The sequence below is a fragment of the Sturnira hondurensis genome, unplaced genomic scaffold (assembly GCF_014824575.4).
Source record: "Sturnira hondurensis isolate 20B ecotype Veracruz unplaced genomic scaffold, ASM1482457v3 Scaffold0008196, whole genome shotgun sequence".
Classification (NCBI taxonomy): Eukaryota; Metazoa; Chordata; class Mammalia; order Chiroptera; family Phyllostomidae; genus Sturnira; species Sturnira hondurensis.
The window spans coordinates 11132624-11155133 of record NW_028080827.1 but is presented as its reverse complement, the minus strand read 5'-3'; the positions used below and the strand labels follow the sequence as shown (position 1 = coordinate 11155133).

General features: G+C 35.5%; 1 protein-coding gene across 8 annotated transcripts in view; it reads right to left on the bottom strand.

The window, feature by feature from the left end:
- The window catches only part of TCF12 (transcription factor 12), a 366824-nt gene that overhangs the window by 72983 nt on the left and 271331 nt on the right, over positions 1-22510 (bottom strand). For 7 of the 8 annotated variants that reach the window (XM_037053967.1, XM_037053964.1, XM_037053968.1 and 4 more), the window contains 2 exons: positions 9108-9243; positions 3888-3940 (listed from right to left, as the gene is read on the bottom strand). In XM_037053967.1, coding sequence (XP_036909862.1) covers positions 3888-3940; positions 9108-9243 — 189 coding nt within the window. Of the gene's footprint in view, positions 1-3887; positions 3941-9107; positions 9244-22510 lie in introns of those variants that run through there. The other variant, XM_037053973.1, reaches the window with a different exon arrangement.

The window sequence follows — 22510 nt, the reverse complement described above, 5'->3', positions numbered from 1 at the left end:
AAATAATCTTAAAAAAATATATATATATATACACACACTTAAAAACAGGACAAAGAACAGAATAACATTTGATAAAACAGATTCTGTCACCAGCATATGTATGGGATTGCAAAGTAGTTATTTTCAAAATGAATGAAACATGACATTTTGATACATATTTAAGATTTGATGTTCAAAAGATGTTTTCAAATGCTACCGAACCAGAATACAATGTCAGGAATTTGAGTCTAAAGGCATTCTAGAATTTGTCTGGGTGTTAACTTTCTGGTGATAAAAATCTTGAAATGTCTTGCTTCTTTCTTACTTCAGAGTTCTGGATTTTCTGTGGCATATTTTTAAAATAGGATTTACGTTTGTAAATAAATACTAACACTAAGTTAAGTAATAAAGTATAAAAACACAAAGAAACTTCTCACTATCTGAGGAATGTTTCAGAGGGTCATAAAGATGTTCAACCAACAATAAAATTTTTTTTAAAAAGCACAGACTTAAATTTATTTATTTATTTCAGAGAGAGGGGAGGGGAGAAAGTGGGGGGGAAAGAAGCGACCTATTTGTTGTTCCACTTATTTCTGTATTCATTGATTGACTCTGATCACAGACAGAACCTGCAGGATGACATAACTAACTGAGCTACATGGCCAGGGTAAAAAAATATAGACTTCTGATAGTTCAGAAAACAAAAAAAAATTAGTATGTATTTTAGGCAGCAGAATTTGATTCAGCATAATTTCCCCTCCTTTTGTAGGTTCCTTACCTGAAAATGAATGCTGTTGTTGCTAAAAATGTCTACTTTGTTCAATACTTCAACCTGTCTAGAGATGCAAGTAGAAAATTAAATGTGCTTAAGAACAATCGTTTCTTTATCAGTAGGAAGAAAATTATGCCCACATGTTTTTTGGTTATGTATTGAGCATGTCAGTTTTAAAACCCTTAGTGATTAGCATTTTTTACCTAAAAGGAACTTCAGATTTCCTACTCCAAGCTTCCTATGGGATGACTATATGATTGGTCATATAACCAATCAATAACTGAGCCAGCTCATTTGAGCAGACACCATTCTCTTAATCTTATAAGCTCCTTTAATGATGTCAATACACCCTTATTGGACCTTCACCCACAGACAAAAGTTACATTCAGTTGTTCTGCAGATGGGAATATAGGAACTGAGGTCTGTATTTATAATACCTAAATAATATGCTATCATGTCTTACAAAAAGAAAAGGCCTCTAACCAATGCTCTATGGTCAAATTATGTAGATTATCAATGCCTTTCATGTATTAACTAATCCTGCCTATTACTTATTTATTTGTAATGAGTGACACTAACCTAGCTCTTTTACTGTATCTTTAATAAAGGTAATATGTGTTTTACAGATTAAAGATTGGATAAACTGCAAACTTTAAAATCTGAGATGTTATGTTACTGTCAAGTTTCTAGTTTGGATTAAAAAGCATAATATCTAAATGATCATGAAATAAAATATATATAGTCCATTTTAATTTTTATATCCATTTTTAAAAAACAATTTAATATCTTTCAGGAAAAACATTCAAATAGAAAACCATAACTTTAAAGTCCTAGTTGTTTTAGACACTGAAAAGGCAAACAGTGTAACTATAAGTGTTCTCAGAAGTGTATTATTTTGGTATTATTTGTCAAGGTATCTGTTTTTAAAGATTTTTTAAAAATATTTTTTAAAAAAACTTGAGATTTCAACATAGAAGTCAATCTAAAATATTCTTTCAATTAAATAAAATACATTTATAATTTATATATCCTTAATAGTGTTCAATATGTTTAAATACTATTTTCTGAGTCCTTCCAAAGTAGACGATCAGGTTTGAAGTTGGTGTTAAATATGAAACTAAAAAAGCAGCATTCTCTTCTGTTCCATAAAACTATCAAATAAACCCCAACTAAGTTAGCTAGTAATACAGTATATAAATAGGGTTGGCTTGTGAAATGTCCTAATGGTTCTGAAAGGAATCAAAGTTTCATAAGAATTCAGTGGCTTTCTCTGACTCTGTGGCTCCTCCTGAGACAATACAGATAACTACTTCCAAGTAGTGAATGTAGTTAACATCAGGAATGCTACTGACCTCCCAGTGTCTTTTTCCTTCTAAACTCTTCTATTTTGCCCTTTTGGTTTAAAAACAAAAGAACTATGGAACACTGAAAATAAATTGCTTCTTAAAATTCATTTCAAACTAAGAAGAAATACGATGAATTTTCATATACTAATGTTATTTTTACCTGTATAGTTCTACTAAATATTAATATATAATTTAACTTTTTTATTCTCATGGAATTACAGCAATAAATTACAAGAAAATTGTACAGGTAAATGTTTTAGCAATTCTGTCCATTTTAAATATGATTTCTGTTAATCTAGCAGAAATCATCTGTTATACGGTTGAACCACCTACCCCTACATCGCACACAACTGTTAAAATGTAAATTGCCCAACTATTTTTAGCTGTTGCTGAAAAAAATTCCTGTCTTCGGGAATAATGATTTGAGGCATTGTGTACATTTTGTTTATCAAGCAGCTATTCAGCCTCTAGTGGACCCAAGTGCTTATGCAAGCAAAAGCTTTTAAGAATTTTTGTAGCTGCAATCCGACCTTCCAGGTAAGGCTGCAGGTTCAGAGCACATCTGCCCTAGGCTGCATAAAACTCAGATCCATCTGGAACTGAGTTTCAAAGAGCATTTCAAATTTGAGTTTTCATGTATCATAAGGAATAGAAGTGGGGGGGGGTGGAGAACACAGGAAAGAAGGAAAGCAAACAACCAAAAGATGCTATCTCTACTTCAGCCTTAATAAAAAATGAAAAGCTCAGACCCATGCTGCTTCTTCTAGATCACTACTTGCCAAGCCGGATATTCCAATTCAGTGTATACTTGGATGAGCGGTGACTCATCCAGCAGCACCTGCGCCCATGTGTTAAGTACTGCCAAATAAAAGCCCAACATCCATTTACACAACAAAGAGATATACCCTACAAGGCTTGGGGCCTCAATCCAAAAGCCCCATTCCCCATTTGTTCTAAGGAAAGGGAGAGGGAAAAAAAAATCTTCCTTCCTCACACCGGGGATTTTAAATTGTAGGTAGATTTATGATGTAGGTTCAATTACAAACACTTTTACTATTTAAAAGAATAAAGTATATTTAATAGCACAAACATGCCTACAGCATTAGATTATCATGGCCATTAATGATTACTCACCAAACCTTCCCAACCTCCTTCATGAACACTCTTTATTCTCAAAGGATACATTTTTGAGCAAAGAGGGATCAACAAACTAGTTGCTTGAAAGCTTTCTTGATGCTGGGCTGAAGTTAGGAAAGGCTTAATGAAGGCTTTAAAATCCACAAGGGCTTCACAATGAACATCTGACTTGGTGATTTATGCATATTAATAACCCCAGTCCTACCAAGGCAAGCTGAGCTGAACATGTCCTCCGAATCTTAATGTCTCTAGCTCCACTGGGATTATTACAAATGTAAATTTCTAAGATTCTCAGCTATTAATCTCTGTCTGTCCTCCTGTTCAGCAACATAATGACTAATTAAACATCAAAAGACCTGTACAGGAGATCTTCTTTGACAGCTACCGGGCTAGTCCCTTTCCCAAGAGGGGAATTCAAATGACAGGGACATGGAGTAAAAGCATATGAGTAAGCTACAAATCATTGCAGGGAAATTTAAAAACCTAACATTAAATGCAGACTTATCTCAATCAATGATTCTGTTAAGCAGGAAACAGTTACTATGTGAAATGTGCTTGCTTACTGACACCAATCAGATATACCCTACAGCCAGCAAATACTGAATATCTGAAATCAGTTCGTTTACCACAAAGTCAAAAAAATGGGTACTTACAGAAGAAGGCAAACCAGGAGGCACCTTTCTGACTTTCTTTGCTTGCAAAGAATCTGTACATGGAAAACAGTGTAATTCATCAGCATTTGTATTAGAAAAGAACAGACTTCAAATAAACAGAAAAGTTTTCCTCCTACTTCCTTTCTTGTTTTCTAATATTTAGGAGTAAATAACTGAGTATAGGAATGGGGGCCTCATTCTTCTTAACTTGTTTCAGTGCAAAACAGGCTCTAATTAAGTGATATATTTTGAAATACATATTCCGTATGTATAGAGAGATTACAGCAAACAAAGATAGGGAAGAAAACAACAAACCAATACGCATGTGTGAGGAAAGATAATTAACTTTTTATAGTATATTTTAATGATTATGCTATTACAGTTATCCCAATTTTTTCTCCCCTTTCTCCCCACTCCGCATGGCACCCCTCCACCCTCCAGCATCTGTCCCACTCTTAGTTCATGTCCATGGGTCATACATATAAATTCTTTGGCTTCTCTATTTCCTTTACTATTCTTAACCTCCCCCTGTCTATTTTGCACCTACCAATTATGCTTCTTTTTCCCTGCACTTCTCCTCCTAACCCCTCCCCACTGATAACCCTCCATGTGATCTCCATTTCTGTGATTCTGTTCCTGTTTTAATTGTTTGCTTAGTTTTTTTTAGGTTCAGTAGTTGATAGTTATGAGTTTGCTGTCATTTTACTGTTCATAGGTTTTGATCTTCTATTTCTTAAATAAGTCCCTTTAACATTTCATATAATAAGGGCTTGGTGATGATAAACTCCTTTAACTTGACCTTATCCTCGAAGTACTTTATCTGCCCTCCCATTTTAAATGATAGCTTTGCTGAATAGAGTCATCTTGGATGTAGGTCCTTGCCTTCCATGACTTCAAATACTTCTTTCCAGCCCCTTCTTGCCTGTGAGGTTTCTTTTGAGTAATCAGGTGATGATCTTATGGGTACTCCTTTGCAGGTAACTGTCTCCTTTTCTCTTGCTGCTTTTAAGATTCTCTCCTTCTCTTTAATCTTGGGTAACTTAATGATGATATGCCTTGGTGTGTTCTTCCTTGGGTCCAACTTCTATGGGACACTCTGGACTTCCTGTACTTCCTATAAGTCTATTTCCTTTGCCAGATTGGAGAAGTTCTCCATTATTTTTTCAAATAAGCTTTTAATTTCTTGCTCTTCCTCTTCTCCTTCTGGCACCCCTATAATTTTGGATGTTGGGGAGCTTAAAGTTGTCTTAGAGCTTCCTAAGCCTCTCCTCATTTTTTTTGAATTGTTTCTTCATTCTGTTCTGGTTGGATGTTTACTTCTTCCTTTTGTTCCAAATTGTTAATTTCAGTTCTGGTTTCCTTCTGGTCACTGTTGGTTACCTGTATATTTTCCTTTATTTCACTTGTATTGCCTTCATTTCTTCCTACATTTTGCAAATGAGCTCAACCAATTCTGTGAGTATCCTGATTACCAGCGTTTTGAACTCTGCATTAGATAGATTATTTATCTCCTTTTAACTTAGCTCTTTTTCTGGAATTTTAATCTGTTCTTTCATTTGGGTCACATTTCTTTGTCTCACTGCACCTGATATGTTGAGAGGGGGCACAGCCTTATGTATTTGCCAGGGCGGGGCAACCCTCTTTGCTCCACTGTGGTGCTGTCTGTCGGGGAGGGGCCAGAGAGGGAACAATGCCGCCCCCTTTGCTCTAGCGCACTTTCCAATGAACTCGCTGTGAGACTGGGATTTTCTCCCACCTTTGCAACCCCCACAGTATTTTATAGCTAGAGTTTTGAGTCTTTACTTTCCCCATCAGCCAGATCCACCTTGTTCACACCACCTTGACGCTGGCCCTCTCTGTCCAGCTTCCTTTCTCCTCCTCTCCTACCGGTCTAGATAAATGTATCTTTAACTCCTTGGTTGTTGGAGTTCCATGCAGTTTGATTTTCTGGCAGTTCTGGTTAGTTATTGTTTTTACATTGGCTGTTGTCCTTCTTTTGGTTGTATGAGGAAGGGAAGCATTTCTACCTATGCCTCCATTTTGTCCAGAACACTCTCTCTCTCTTTTTATAATCCTTAATTGAAGACATTGTTTTCATTGTTTTTAGAGAGACAGGTAAGGAGAGAGAAACATTGACTGATGCTACACACCTGTAACCAGACCAGAGATTGTGTGTGTGTGTGCCCCAACCAGGGATGGCACCCGTAACCCATGTATGTGCCCTGACTGGGAATTGAACCTGCAACCTTTCAGTTATAGAAGGAGGCTCCACACAACTGAGCCACACCAGTCAGGGGAGGAATTAACATTTCTTAAGTACCTCCTACTAAACCCAGGCATTACACTAGGCACTTAAATTATTTATCTCAGTTTCATTTGCAGAGGGGCCTTTGATGCAAGAGGTCATTTTCATAATATGACTCCAGAACAAAGACACAAATTTAATGTCCACACACCAAACTGAAAATCCAGTTTACTTTTAACAATGTGTGGTTAAAACTTAAATTTCAGCACAAATTATGGTATAATTTATCCTTGGATGTTTACATTTATTTCCAAGTATATTTCATTTTAACATATAAATGAATTAATAAAAATGAAAACATAAGTACTTTCATATGCCTAACTAGCCTTACTTGTTATTTTAGTATTATAATTTGTAAAATTTAAAATATAAAACTTGTCCTTACTTATTGTAAAGAAAAGGTGGTAAGTATAGCTTTCTAATATTTCACAAAAAATGGATCAAATTCAGGATTTTTCAGAAGAGTTCACTATTAAGAAGAGAGAACACAAAAGAAAGTTGAGAAGAAGTAAAATTTATTTGTGAAAACTGTAAAAATGGGAATTAAACAAGCATGGTATTTTCCTGGATCATGAATGATATCAATCTGTAACATACAATTGTTCAAGAATGAAACTCATTTAAAGTGGGGGTGCAAATATTTACAGTAAATATCCCAGGAGGTTACAAAGTTAAAAAAGCAACTTTGTAAATAGCAAGTGGAAAAATTTTATACAATAAAAAGGGGGAAAAGCATTCATTAGCATCCAAGTCACTACCCCAACAGGCAGCCTATATTTCCTTAAAACAAAGTGCCAAAAATAAACAACATCTGGCACACTCTATTTATGAAATTTATAAGCCAAATTCTTGGTTTTGTTGCGAAGCTTTTCTAAAACCTGACTTCACAACTAATACAGCATCTCTCGAGTAAAAGCCACTCTGTTCCAAGCGAATCCAATGAACTGCTCCAGTTAGTTTGGAGCCCATCACTCTGTTATGGGGTAATTATTAGGAGAAGATATTGCTGTTTAATTTAGGAACCTTGGTTCCTCATTTGTAACAAGAGGTTAATATTACAATCTCATAGACTTTTTGTAAAAAATGTACACAGTACTTGACATGGAGATGATAAACAGTATCTGTAATCATCAATCAAAATGTAAATGAGTAAAATATAAACATTAATTTCTGGAAAATTTGGGTTTTTGTGAAATTCACCCCCTCTTCCTAGTTTAAATAGTTCATTTTCTCCCTGAAGTTTTAGTAATAGTATATTGGTCTTACAGTAGTGTTTTCTTGTCACAGTAGATATTTACATAACATTCTAAAACAAATTATTTTCTAGAGTAACGTTAATATACCTAGACTCAAATGAATGCTCCTACCATAACTCATTTGGTGAGAAACAAAAGTGGAGATGAAGGAAAAAAACAGTTTACAATTAGTAATCTTGTTTTCTTTCTTTTTTTTAAATCTTATTTTTATTTCTTATTCAAGTACAGTTTTTTGTCTTATATTCCCAGCCCTGCCCCCCCTCAGTGCTCCCCACCTCCCCCACATTTCCGCCCAGTAATTTTGTTTTCAAAACAAAAGGTATACTGACCTAAATCATCTGGGTTCACTCTAACTGTACAAATACTAAATCACCCATAACACTGAGAGGGCATATCTAATCAGAGCTCTCCGGTGAATGTGACAATCCATCACTCTGCCCTTTGTTACCTTCAAGCATGCTCTAGACCCAGAAACTAGGGATGTTTCACCAAAATATAGGTTTGACAGAGGGAGATATATAAATTGGAGGCAGTCAACAAATATTTGTAAAATAAATAACTATAATATACTTTTGGTGCACTATATATTTTTAGAAGCTGGTACGCCTTAATACAAACATATTTTACAACTTCAATTTTCCTTTATAAAGGATTCTTTGGTAGAAATTACCAAAAATTCCCACATTTAAACAGTGATTAGATAAGGTGTCAGAGCACACCTGAAATTTGCTGTAAGGAGCAACAGAAAATAGATTAGCCTGGTTGGACAGTGTATAAAGAAAATGAGGTTTGGATTAATAGGTACTATGTTTCCTTTTGAGGTAATGTTTTACATCTGGATAGAGATGATGGTTGCACAGCACTGTGAATATACTAAATGTCACTGAATTGTACACTTTAATATGATTAATTTTATGTTTCTTAATTTTACCTCATTTTTAAAAAGTGGGAAGTAGAAGCAATTAATATGCAAAGAACATTGGTCTTAGAGTCAGAAAATCTCAAGTTTTACCCTGTGTAAGACATCTACTAGTGATATGGATGTGTCCTCTTTTAAGACTCAGTTTTATGCCCTGGCTGGTGTAGCTCAGTGGATTGAGCGCAGGCCTGCGAACCAAACAACCATGGTTTGATTCCCAGTCAGGGCACATGGCTGGGTTGCAGGCCAGCTCCCAGCAGGGGATGTACGAGAGACAACCATACACTAATGTTTCTCTTTCTCTCCTTCCCTTCCCCTCTAATGATAAATAAAATAAAATCTTAAAAAAAAGAATCAGTTTTATGTTAAATCTAGTATTGTATTCATTGCCTAATAGGACTGTTTTACTGATGAGATGAGAATGTACATAAAACCACTTTCTAAACTGTTCAGCATTATATCAATTTTAGTAAAAACTAAGATGTTAATATGAGCACATGATATTTTTATAAGAGGAAAAACTAGCTCCATTTAGTTCCTCCTATATTGATGACCAAATATAAGTATTAAATTGTTTATTAAATATCTAACAGATATATTATTTTATGAAAATAAGAGCCCCAATAGCAACATGATAACCATGAAATCAAATTTTTCCTAATTAAAAGAGCAGTCAGAAGAAGAGACTAGAGGGGAGGAGAAACATGTGCAGGGTGGGATTTGTCATGTGACATACTTACCAAGTGCTGCAGAGTCATGGAGTGGTCTTCTCCTGGAACTTGTGGCAGAGAATGAGTAGTATGGTGTCCCAGGTTTTCCTGAAGAAGACAGCTGTGCTGGGCTTCCAAGTCCTAGATCTTGTCTTAGAAGACTAGACTATAAGATAAGGCCAATGAAACATGTTATATTCCCCGGTGATAACCCAAACCTGAAAATTTTGTAACTTCTGACTTATTTATAGTACCTCCAACAATGCCTTGAATTTAGAAGGCATCCACGAAGTACTTATTTGAGTTCTATTAGACCATTAGTTTAAGTACATATTTGTCCTTTTCCCCACCTCATGTTGCCTGCTTTCAAGTAATTATGTAGATCTCTTTAATCTTAAGGGTGAAAGACACTGTAATTACTATGTGGTTCCACTATTAATTATCAAGAATATTAAGAAAACAAACGAACAAAAAAACAGCACCTAGTCTTCCTTGAATGCTTTCATTACAACGCAGGCAGTCACTTTTGTTCTCTTTCTTTTTTTTCTTTTTGGATATCTTTCATTGTTTGAAGAGTGCCAATATTTTCAAGACTAGCCCTTCCTGTTTTCTTCACCTGTGCCTCAAGACATGAGTTTAAATATCCTCATCATCCCTGACAAAGACCTTGGGATTTATTTTCAGTTTATCAAAGTTTCTTGTAAAATGGAATGGAGGACAATATACCAGATTAGTATAGAACAGTTGAACATGTTGTTCAACACTACATGTAAACAACCCATTTATGCTGTTCATATTCAAAGGTTAACAATGATCAATAGAACACCCTATTGAGCAATAAAGAGCAATAGGACATAATTGCATATGCTGTAATTAGGCAATGTCTGTCTAATGGTGTCCTTTTTTAGTTTGTATTTTTTATCCCAAGTATGTACTTACAATTTATCACTGTAAAATTTACCTTGTTATATTTAACCCATAATAATAATCCATTCCTTTTTTAAAAATATTATGAGTCTGTCAACCAAGAATTGCTAGCCTTCTAGCATCTAGGCATAAATTTGGTGATTTCAAGATGGTGGTGGAGTAAATGGAAGCTACACTTACCTACTACCAGGACCAAACTGGAATTACAACTAAATTCAAGAACAATCTTCTTGAATAACCAACTGAAGACTAGCTAAAGTGGAGTCTTATAACTAATGATTTACAGAAGAAGCCACATTAAGACTGGTAGGAAGGGGAGAGATGTGAAAAGTGCTGGCCCTGCACCTAAAGGTGGCACCTGATGTTCTGGAGAAATATTTCAGCTGCAGGGGTTCCCCCTGAGAAGTGTGGTGCCTAAACCTAAACTGGGCTCCCCAGCCAGAGCTGGGAAGAGGTGCCCATGTAACATCCAGGTGTGAAAAACAGCAGGGTTTCTCTCTACCAGAGAGATGGGAATTTGCTAAAGACACATGCAGTGTCTTAAAGGGCCAACACACAAAACTTTGCTTGCAGCTACTCACCCTGGGCTCCAGTGAAGGGAGAGTGGAGCAAACTACAATCATGTGAGTCTGGGGTTCATGGCTCTTGGGAGACCTAGGGGAACAGCCACCAGTATCCCTGTGCTGATTCATTCTCCAATATGGCCAACATCATCTTTCTTGGGTGGAGCACTCCCCTCCAGTGTGCCATCAGCTTGGGGAAAGCAATTCCCCACCCTCTGGACTTCCCTTTCACTTTACCCTGCAAATCTTAGGCCCTGCTGAGGAGTTAGCTGACTTGGCCAAGGTGTAGAGGTCTGGGCAAACTCAGGGGATTTTAGTGACCTAGGTGTCTGGCTTTGGAGTGTGGGCCATTCACTCCCCGCTCCCACTTTCCCATGAACTTGACTAATGCTTTCCTCTCATAGGAGATCTGAAAGAACCACCAGGCCCAGGTTTTGACAGACCTACTAAAATGACTCCTTGTGGCTCTGACCTGCTGAGGTTGGGACAAAACAGGGATAGACTGAGTCATGTGGCTCTAGAGCAGGGACCACATCCACCACATTCCCTAAAGCCTGACCATCACTGCCCCATTCGAGGACTTCCACTAGCCCCATCTTTCTTGACTCAGCCAGAGGCTTTTTCAATGAAAAGCGACTAACAGGCAGTGGCAGACAAAAGAAGCTGGAGGTGGATCTCAGGATGCCTTGGGACTTTTGCTTACTTGCCCCGTGGGCCTGGGGCTAAAAAAAGGCAGCCTTGGTGTTCAGCTTGGTCCTTCTGGTGTGCACCCAAGCTCGTAAGAGGCATCTACTGTACACTGCTTGTAGCTACAAACCAACTGCCAAGGACCATACACAAGCAGTGTCTGACACTGGCCTGGATCAGAGAACCTCCCAAGAGACCCAGAACCAACACACCCAGTGGACAGATTCAGACATCACATCAGAATCCAATAAATTTCAGAAGTAGCATGTCAAAAGGAAGATTTAGGCAGGCATCAAACTCCGTTTGATGATCCGTTTGCTGAGACAAACTCCGTTTTTAATGATCAGCACCTGCACGAGAGCTTGCATGCTGAGGTCAGGGTTGAGCTTCACAGCCATCCAGCCAGCCTGAGGGCTGATCTTATGCACAAACACGCCAAGAGAAATCAAGACTCAATTACAACAGGAGGGCCTACATAATCCACACAAGGGATATTCCCAGAAAACCAGCTCAGCCGATCAATGAGACTGTGCCATTGGGTCCGACAGGACACTTACTACAAAAAGCCACCCCACGAAGACTAGGCAGTCATAGAAGATTATTAATACATAGAAACAAACATAAACAGGCATAAACATAAAATGGGGAGACAAAGAACAGGCCCCAAATGAAAGGAAAGGAGAAGTCTTTAGAAAAAGAACTAAATGAAATGAAGGCAAGCAATTTAACAGATACACAGAGTTCAAAGTAACGGTTATAAGGATGCTCAAGGGACTTAGAACTACAACAGCATTAAAAAAGATACAGACACAATAAAACACTCAGAAATGAAGAATACAATATGTGACATCAAGAATACATTGGAAGGAATAAATAGTAGGTTAGATGAAGTAGAGGATCAAATCAGCAATTTGGAAGACAAAGTAGAAAAAACTCCAATGAAAGCAGCAAAAAGAAAAAAGAATTAAAAATAATGAGGATAGTTTAAGGGACCTTTGGGACAATATGAAACATAACAACATCTGCATTATAGGGGTGCAAGAGGAAGAGCAATGGCTCAAGATACCTATTTAAGAAATAATGACTAAAAATTTCCCTAGCCTGGTGAAGAAAAAAAAAGACACACAAATTCAGGAACACAGAGAGTCCCAAACAAGCTAAACCCAAAAAGGCCCACACCAAGACACATCACAATTTAAAAGGCAGAGGTTAAAGACAAAGAAAGAATCTTAAAAGCTGCAAGAGAAAGACCATTACATACAAGGGAGCTCCCATAAAACTGTCAGCTGACTTCTCAACAGAAACATTTCAGGACAGAAGGGACTGTCACGAAATATTCCAAATGATGAAAAGCAAGGACCTACCACCAAGATTACATTACCAAGCAATGCTAACATTTAAAATTAAAGAAGAAATAAAGAGCTTCCCAGACAAGAAAAAACTAAAGGAGTTTGTTACCACCAAACCAGTGTTACAAGAAATGTTAAACAGCCTGCTTTAAGAAGAAGGAAAAATAAAAGAAGAAAAAGGAGAGGAACATATTATAGTTCAAAACATAAAATGGCAATAAATACACACCTATTAATAATCACTACCAATGTAAATTGCCTAAATGCTCTGATGGAAAGACACAGAGTAGTGGAATGTATACAAAAATAAGACCCACATATATGCTGTCTACCAGGGACCCACCACAAAATGAAAGATACACACAGTAAAAGTAAAGAGATGAAAAAAAGATATTTCATGCAAATAGAAAGAAAGGAAATGCTGGGGTAGCGATACTTATATGTACAAAATAAACTTTAAAACAAAAGCTATAGTAAGAGACAAAAAAGGAACACTACATAATGGTAAAGAAAGAAATCCAACAAGAGGATATAACTCTTGTAAATGTTTAGGCTCAACAAGAGGATATAACTCTTGTAAACATTTAGGCTTCCAACATAGGAATATCTAAGTATGTAATGCAAACCCTGATAGATATAAATGGAGAGAATGACAGTAATACAGTCATAGTAAGGGATTTTAACACCTCTATGACATCAATGAATAACTCTTCCAGACAGAAAATCCTTGTAAGGAAAAAGTGTATTTAAATGACACACTAGATCAGATGAATTTAATTGATATCTTCAGAGTATTTCACTCTAAAGCAGCAGAATATACATTCTATTCAAGTGCACATGCAATATTTTCTAGGATAGACCATATGTTAGGACACAAAACAAGTGTCAATAAATTGAAGTAGACTGAAATCATATCGAGTATTTCCCTGATCATAATGGCATGAAACTACAAATCAATCACAGGAACAAAACTGAAAATCACACAAACATGTGGAGGCTAAATATCATGTTACTAATCAATGAATGGTCTAACAATGAGATCAAAGAAAAAATTAAAAGATACATTGAAACAAATGAAAATGAGAACACAATAACCTTAAAATCTATGGGTCACAGCAAAAGAAGCCCCAAGAGGGAAATTCATAGCATTATAGGCCTATCTCAAAGAAATAAGAAAAATCTCAATCTAATTTTATACTTAAAGGAACTTGAAAAAGAACAACAAACAAAGCCCAAAGTAAGTAGAAGGAAAGAAATAATAAAAATCAGAACAGAAATAAACAGAATAGAGTCTGAAAAACATTATAAAATTCAGTGAAACAAAGAGGTGGTTCTTTGAAAAGATAGATAAGATCGACAAACCTTTAACCAGACTCACCAAGAAAAAAAGACAGGACCCAAATAAACAAAATCAGAAGTGAAAGAGAAGTAACTGACACCAAAGAAATACAAAGTGTTGAAAAAGATTTTACAAACAATGTACAAATAAATTGAATAATCTGGATGAGGTAGATATATTCCTAGAAAGATACAACCTTCCAAACCTGAATGAGAGAATCTGAATAGACAGATTACAACTAGTGAAACTGAAACAGTAATCAAAACACTCCAAACAAACAAAAGTCCTGGACTGGACAGATGGCTTCACAGATGAATTCTCCCAACCATTCAAAGAAGAATGACCACTGATCCTTCTTAAACATCCAAAAAATTCAAGAGGAGGCAAGGCTTCCAAGCTCATTTATGAAGACAGCATTATTATAATTCCAAACCAGATAAAGACACTGAAAAGAAAGAAAATTATAGGCCAGTATCTCTGGTAAACAAATGCTAAAATTGTTAGCAAACAGGATCCAGTAATACATTAAAAAGGTCATACACTATGATCAAGTGGGATTTACTCCTGAGAGGCAAGGTTGGTACAACATGCACAAATCAATAAATTTGATACACTATATACAAAAAATGAAGGGTAAAAACCACATGATCATATCATTAGATGCAGAGATAGCATTTGTTAAAATCCAGCACCCATTTATGATAAAAACTCTGAGCAAAGTGCTAACAGTGGGAACATACCTCAACATAATAAAGGCCATGTATGACAAACCCACAGCCAACATCATACTCAACAGGGAAAAGTTAAAAGCTTTTTCTTTAAGATCAGAGACAAAGACATGCATTTTCATTATTCTTATTTAACATAGTACTGGACATTCTATAACCAGCAATCAGACAAGAGAAATAAAAGGCATTTAAATTGGAAGAGAAAAAGTAAAACTGTCATTTGCAGATTACATGATACTTTATATAGAGAACCCTAAACATTTCACAAAAAACTGCAAGAACTGATAAATGAATTCAATAAAGTAGAATACAAAATAAATATCTAAAACTCAGTTCATTATTGTTGTATAAAAATGCAACCATTAGAAAGGGAAACTAAGAAAACAACCCCATTCATAACTGCTTCAAAAAGAATAAAACACCTAGGAATAAATTTAACCAAGGATGTAAAAGACTTGTACTTGGAAAATTATAAGACACCAAAGAAAGAAATGAGGACACAATTAAGTAAAAGCACATACCACGTTAATGGATAGGAAGATTTAACATAATTAAATATCCATACTAACCACTGCAATTTACAGATTGAACACAATTCCTATCAAGATACCAATGATGAATTTCACAGAATTGAAAAAAATATTCCAAAAATTTATATGGAGCCCTGGCCAGTGTGGCTCAGTTAGTTGAACCATCATCCTGTAAACCAAAAGGTCACTGGTTTGATTCCAGCTTAGGGCACACGCCTAGATTCCTGGTTCAGTTCCCAGTCAGGACATGAACAAGAGGCAACCATTTAATGTCTCTCTTTCTCTCTCATTGATGTTTCTCTCCCTCTCTCTCATTCCCTTCCCCTCTCTTAAAATCAGTAAGCATGTCCTCGGCTGAGGATAAAGAAATTTATGTAGAACCACAAACAACCCTGAATAGCAACAGCAACTGGAAAAAAAAAGAACAAAGTTGGAGGAATCACACTACCTAGTATCAATCTACATTACATAGCCATACTAAACAGAACAGCATGGTAGTGGTATAAAAATAGACATAGAGATTAATGAAACAGAATAGAGGGGCCAGAAATAAATCCATGCCTTTATAGTCAATTAATATCTAACAGAGGAAGCAAAAACATAGAATGGGTTGAATATGGTATGTTCTATAAACAATGTTGGAAAATTTGGACAGACGTGCAAAAAAAAAAAGAAAGAATGAAAGAAACTAGCCCACCTTCTTAAACCATACACAAAAATAAACTCAAACCACACACAAGAATATTAGACTCAAATCATAAATATCCTGGAATAAAATATAAGCAGTAAAATCTCAGACATTTCTTATAGCAATATTTTTTCTGATCTATTACTTCAAGTAAAGGGAACAAATAAACAAATGGGACTACATCAAACTAAGAAGTTTTTGCACAGCATAGAACCTATCAACAAAATGAAAAAATAACCCACTGAATGGGAAAACATATTTGCTGATACAATCTGATAAGGTGTTAATATCCAAAATACATAAGGAACTTATAAAACTCAATAACAACAAAACTAACTACCCAATTAAGAAATGGGCAAATGACCTGTACAGACATTTTTCCATAGAGGACACAGAGATGCCCACTAGACATACGAAAAGATACTCAATATCACTCATCATCAGAGGAATGAAAATTAAAACCACAATATCACCTCATACCTAACGAGAATGACTATCATTAATAAATTAACAAATAACAAGTGTTCACAGGATGTGGAGAAAGGGAAACTTTGTGCACTGTTGGTGGATTTGCAGACTGGTGTAGCCACTACAATCTGCAATATGCAATATGGAGTTATTTCAAGACAATTAGAAAATGGAACTGTCTATGACTCAGTAATTCCAGTTTTGGGAATATATCCAAAGAAACCAAAACACTAATTCAAAAGAATACACTATATATTTACCCCTATGTTCATGTCAGTATTATTTACTGTGGTTGTGATTTGGAAGCAGCCCAAATGTTCTACAGATGAGTGGATAAAAATCTGTGGTACACTTACACAATGGAATACTATTCAGCCATAAAAAAGGAAATTTTCCCTTTTGCAACAGCATGGACGGACCTGGAGAGTATTACGGCAAGTGAAACAAGCCAGTCAGAAAGGCAAGTACCATGTAATTTCACTTACATGTGGAATCTAATGAACAAAATAAACTAACAAACCAAATACGAACAGACTAATAGACACAGAATATACTGACACTTGTCAGAGGGGACAGGGATTCACTTGTGGTGAAAAGTTGATGGGATTAAGCAAAGAAAAAACAACTCACAAAGACAACAGTATGGTGATAATGAGAGGAAATGGGGGCAGAAAAAGGTAGAAGAGCATAAAAGGGGGAATAAATGTGATGGGAGGAGACGACATAGTGAACACACAGTACAATACACAGATGATGTATTATAGAATTATATAACTGAAACCTAAATAATTTTATTAACAAATGTCACCCCAGTGAATTCAAAAAAATATGATAAATCTGATTTAAAAAATCAGAACATAGACTGAGGAGAGAGCCCTAAGGTATGCTACAGTGACATCATGAGAATTTGTCAACTGCTTCATTGAAATCCAGAGATTCAGCACCTTTACCCAAAGATGCCATCATAAGGCAAATGAAGTTAATTTGCCAGAATTTGGTTCCAAGTTTTCTCGTAGTTGAGGGTAAAAAACGACCTCAACTGGGAAGGGTGTTGGATACACTCTCAAGTAAAAAGAACTGTGATTCCTCTGATAAATATACTATCCTTCTACCTCATATTTAACTTTCTTTTACTGCCATCACCCTATTCTCAGGAGTTGTTCTTTCAGGCACTGAGTTCATAAAAGTACTGAGGAATAAAACTAAACTCTAGTCAGAAACAATCAGTAGAACTTTGTAACAGTAGTCATAATAGCCCCATCCCTGCCTCCATTCTGATAGTCAGGAAACATTATTTCAGTTTATCATACTATTTAAGGATTCTAAAATAATCTTTAAGTTTCAGCTTTAAAAATTGAGGTGAAATCCACATAACATAAAGCATTGAAAAGTTTGCAGTAAGTGGCATTTAGTACACTCATAATGTTGTACACCTATCACCATTTACTTCCAGAACATTTTCATTACACCAAAAAAACCCCATACCCATTAAACAGTCACTTCCATTTTCCCCACTCTTCTAGCCCCTGGCAACCACTAGTCTGCTTCAGTCTCTATGGATTTACCTATTCTTAATATTTTATAAATTGAACCAAATAGTATGTGATATTTTGTGTCTGGCTTCTTTTACTTATCATGTATCCAAACTTTATCTTCATTGTAGCCTTTATCAGTACTTCATTTCTTTTTATGGCTGAATAATATTCCACTGTTTAGATACATTACAACTTGTTTACCCATTTATCCATTGACAGGGCCCTTTGGTTGTTTCCAGCTTTGGACTGTTGTGAATAGTATTGCCATGATTGTATACAAGTACTTGAGTGCTTCTTTCAAATCTTTTGGGTGTATGCTCAGGAGTAGAATTGCTGGGTCATGTGGTAATTCTATGTTTAACTCTCTGAGGAACTGCCAGTCTGTTTTCCACAGTGGCAGCACCAATTTTTCATTCCCAGAAGCAATGTAAAATGTAAGGATTCCAATTTCTCTATAACCTTGACAATATTTGTTACTTAAAAAAATTATAGCCACCCTCATAGGTATCTGGTAGTGGTATCTGATTATGGTTTTGTTTTGTATTTCTCTAATGACTAATGATGATGAGCACCTCTTCATGGGCTTGATGGCCCTTTGTATATCTTTTAAAAAATGTCTACTCAACTCATTTTAAATTGTGTTGTCTTTTTGCTGTGTATTTTAATAGTTATATTTTGCATATTAGAGACTTTTGAGACATATGATCTGCAAATAGCTTATTCCTTTTGTAGGTTGCCTTTTATTTTCTCATGTCCTTTGATACACAAAACTTTTCAATTCTGAAGTAGTTTAATTTACCTACTTTTTCTTGGTTCTAATGCTTTTGATCTAAGAATCTATTGTCAAACCCAAGGTAAGAAATTTACCCCTGTATTTTCTTGTAGGAGTTTATAGTTCTATTTCTTGTACATAAATCATTGATCCAGTTTGAGTTAATTTTTGTATATGGTATAAGGTGGGGGAGCAACTTCATTCTTTTGTATGTGGATACCCAATTGTCCCAACACCATTTGCTGAGGAAAACAATATTTCCTCATTCAGTGGTCTTGGCACCTTTGGTGAAAATAAATTGGTCATAGATGTTTATATTTATCTACCCCACCGGTCTATATGTTTACTTTATGCCAGTTCCATACTGTTTTGATAACATAGCTTTGCAGTAAGTTTTAAAATTTTGAGTACTGCAAATTTATTCCTTTTCAATATTTTGGGGGGTTATTGGGGTTCTTTGAAATTACATATAAATCTGAGGATCAGCTTTTCTATTTGTGAAAAAAAAGTCATGAAATTTTAATAGTGATTGCACTGAATCTATAGATTGCTGTGGGGAGTACTGTCATCTTAAAAACATTGAGTCTTCCAGTTGATGAGCACAAGATTTTTCCATTTATTTAGGTGTTCTTCAACCTTTTTTGGCAATGTTTTGTAGTTTCCAGTGTATAAATCTTATACCTTGTAGTTAAATTTATTCCCAGGTATTTTATTCTTTTGGATATTATTGCAAATGAAGTCAGTTTTCTTAATTTTAGTTTTGGTTTGTTCATCATTAGTATATAAAAATACAACTTACTTTTGTGTGCTGATCTTAAATCTTGTAACATTACTGGATTCATTTATTAGCTCTTTACTGTGAATTCCCTACATATAAAATAATATCAAAACTTGGAAGATGGTGGCCTAGGTAGACATGGCTCACTTCCTTGCACAACATCATCAAAATTACAAGTAAACTACAGAACCACCATCATCCAGAACCACCAGAAATTGAGCTGAACAAAAGTTCTACAAATATGGATATAAAGAAGAAACTTCATCCACACTGGTAAGAGGAGCGAAGATGTGGAACAGGCTGGCCCTACACCCATGTGTGGCAGATAAAAATTGGGAGCAGTTTCTGAGAGTGAAGGATGACACTAGGCCTCCTAGCACAAGGTTCCAATGCCAGAAAGGTAAGTCTCCATAACTTCTGGCTGTAAAAACCAGCAGGGATTGAGGCTGTGGAACACAGAAACCGCTAGAGTCTCAGGCAGTTTCTCTTAAAGGATCTGCAGACAGACTTACTTGGACTCACTCCCTCTGAGCTCTAGTGAGGGGGCTGCAGATTGAAAGGCATCAAAGACATAAGGGGAGGAAACTATTAATATGAAATGTTTAAGGGTCTTTTTCAAGAAGATCGAAAATATGAACAATAAAATGGTAATAAACACGTTATCTATCAATACTTGAATCTGAAAACAAAATAAATGAATAAGCAGAACACAAACAGAATCATAGATACAGAGAACTTTTGATGGCTGCCAGATGGGAAAGGATTGGGGGGGGACAGGTGAAAAAGGTATAGGGATTAAGAAGTACAAATTGGTTGTTACAGAATAGTTATAGGGATCATAGCACAGCACAGGGAATATAGGAGCCTAAGAACATATATATGCAGGACCCATTAACATGGACAATGGTGTGGGGACTGCCTGAGGGAGTTGGGGGCCTGGGTAAAGGGGGACCAAGTGATAAAGACTGAGACAACTGTAATAGCATAAACAACAAAACATAATTTAAATAAAAAATCATATCATCTGCAAATAGTTTTAGTTCTTCCTTTCCAATTTGGATGGTCTTTTTTTCTTTTTCTTGCCTAACTGTCCTGGTTAAACCTTCCAGTAAAATGTTGAATATAAAAGTGTTAAAGGTGGACATCCTTGTCTTGTTCTTGATCTCAGGAAGAAAGGCTTTGATGCTTTAACCACTAGGCATGATATATATAAGCTGCTGAGTTTTCTAAATAACCATTATCAAGTTGACGAAGTTCTCTCCTGTTACTAGTTTAAGTGTCATCATGAAAAAGCACTGAATTTGGTCAGATGCTTTTTCATCATTAATTGAAATGATTATATGATTTTCCCCCACTTAATTCCACTAATAAATTACAATAATCACATCTCGTATATTAAACTATTCTTGCATCCCTGAGATAAAACCCACTTGATCATGGTGTATAATCCTTTTACTATGCTGCTGGATTTAGGTTGTTAGTACTTAGTACATGAATTTTACATTAATTTACAAAAAGGATACTGGTCTGTCATTTCCTTTTTTCTGTGATAACCCTGTCTGCCTTTGTATCAGGATAATGCTGCCCTCACTGACTGAGTTGAAAAGTATCTGAGAAGGATTGGGGTTAATACATCTCTTAATGATTGATTGGTAGAATTTCTTGGTGAAGCCATCTGTTCCTGGGCTTTTCTTTCTTTTTTTTTAATACTTACCTGAGGATATGTTTTTACTTATTTTAGAGAGAGAGGAAGAGAGAGAGACACACACACACACAGAGAAACATTGATGTGAGAGTGAAACATTGATTACTTGCTTCCTATAAGTACCCCAACTGGGAAGAGAACCTGCAACCTAGGTTACGTGCCCTGATGGGATCAAACCTGCAACCTTTTGGGGATGGCAATCTAATCAACTGAACCACCCCGCCAGAGTTGCACTTTTCTTTTGGGGGAAGAATTTTTATTCTGAGTTATCCCTTTACTTGTTTTAGCCCTGTTCAGGTTTTCTGTTTCTTCTTGAGTCAGTTTTGGTAGTGTATATGCTTCTACAAATTTGTCCATTTCATCTAGACTGTATAATTCATTAGCATATAACTGTTCATAGTATTTTTTATAATCCTTTTTATTACTGCAAGGTCAGTAGTGATGCTCCCCAATTTCATTTCTAATCTTAGTAAAGTCAGACTCTCCTTTTCTTCTTAACTAAATGTTTGTCAATCTTCTTGATCTTTAAAACAATTCTGATTTTGCTGATAATGTTGTTTCTCTATTCTGTTTTTTAAAATTTCTGTTCTAATCTTAATTTCCTTCTTTCTGTTTGCTTTGGATTTGATTTACTCTTCTTTTTCTAGGTTCATATAGTATAAAGTTAGGTCATTGATTTGAAATCTTTCTCCTTTTTTAATGTAGGCATTTACAACTATAAATTTCCCTCTGCTGCTTTCACTGCATCTTGTATATCTTGCTATATTGACTTGTCATCTTCATCTGATATTTAATTTTTTAAAAAGTCTAACAGTGCTGAAGTGTACATGTGGTAATCAATGTACTAAATCAGCCAGAGACTATAATGCAATGCTTATAATTTATTTTTTTCAGACTACTCAAAAGGTAAATTCTTCTTTTAACAGAGTTGATAGTACTTACTTGATAGTACCTACTTGATAAAGGAGAAATGTTAAAAGAAAATTCCAATCACCAAATAATATTATGTGTAGGTGAAAAGACTACATAATATTATTAATGTAATTATTTAGCATTAAGTACTCAAATTCCAACAGATACAAGGTTCAACATATTAAGAGAGGTATGACTATCAGACATAAAGGAGAAATAATTCCCCTTAAGATAATACCCAGGAGAAATTATAAAATTGCAAAAATAATCAATACAAATATAAATAACACATGCATTTATTCTATTTCTATAACAAACCATTATTGTTATCAGGAATCAAGTCTCCCACACATTATAATTAAATTTCTGTTGTCAATTTTTTCTTTTTTAAACCTTACCTAAGGATATGTTTATTGATTTTAAAGATGGAGGGAAAGACAGAGAGAAACCAC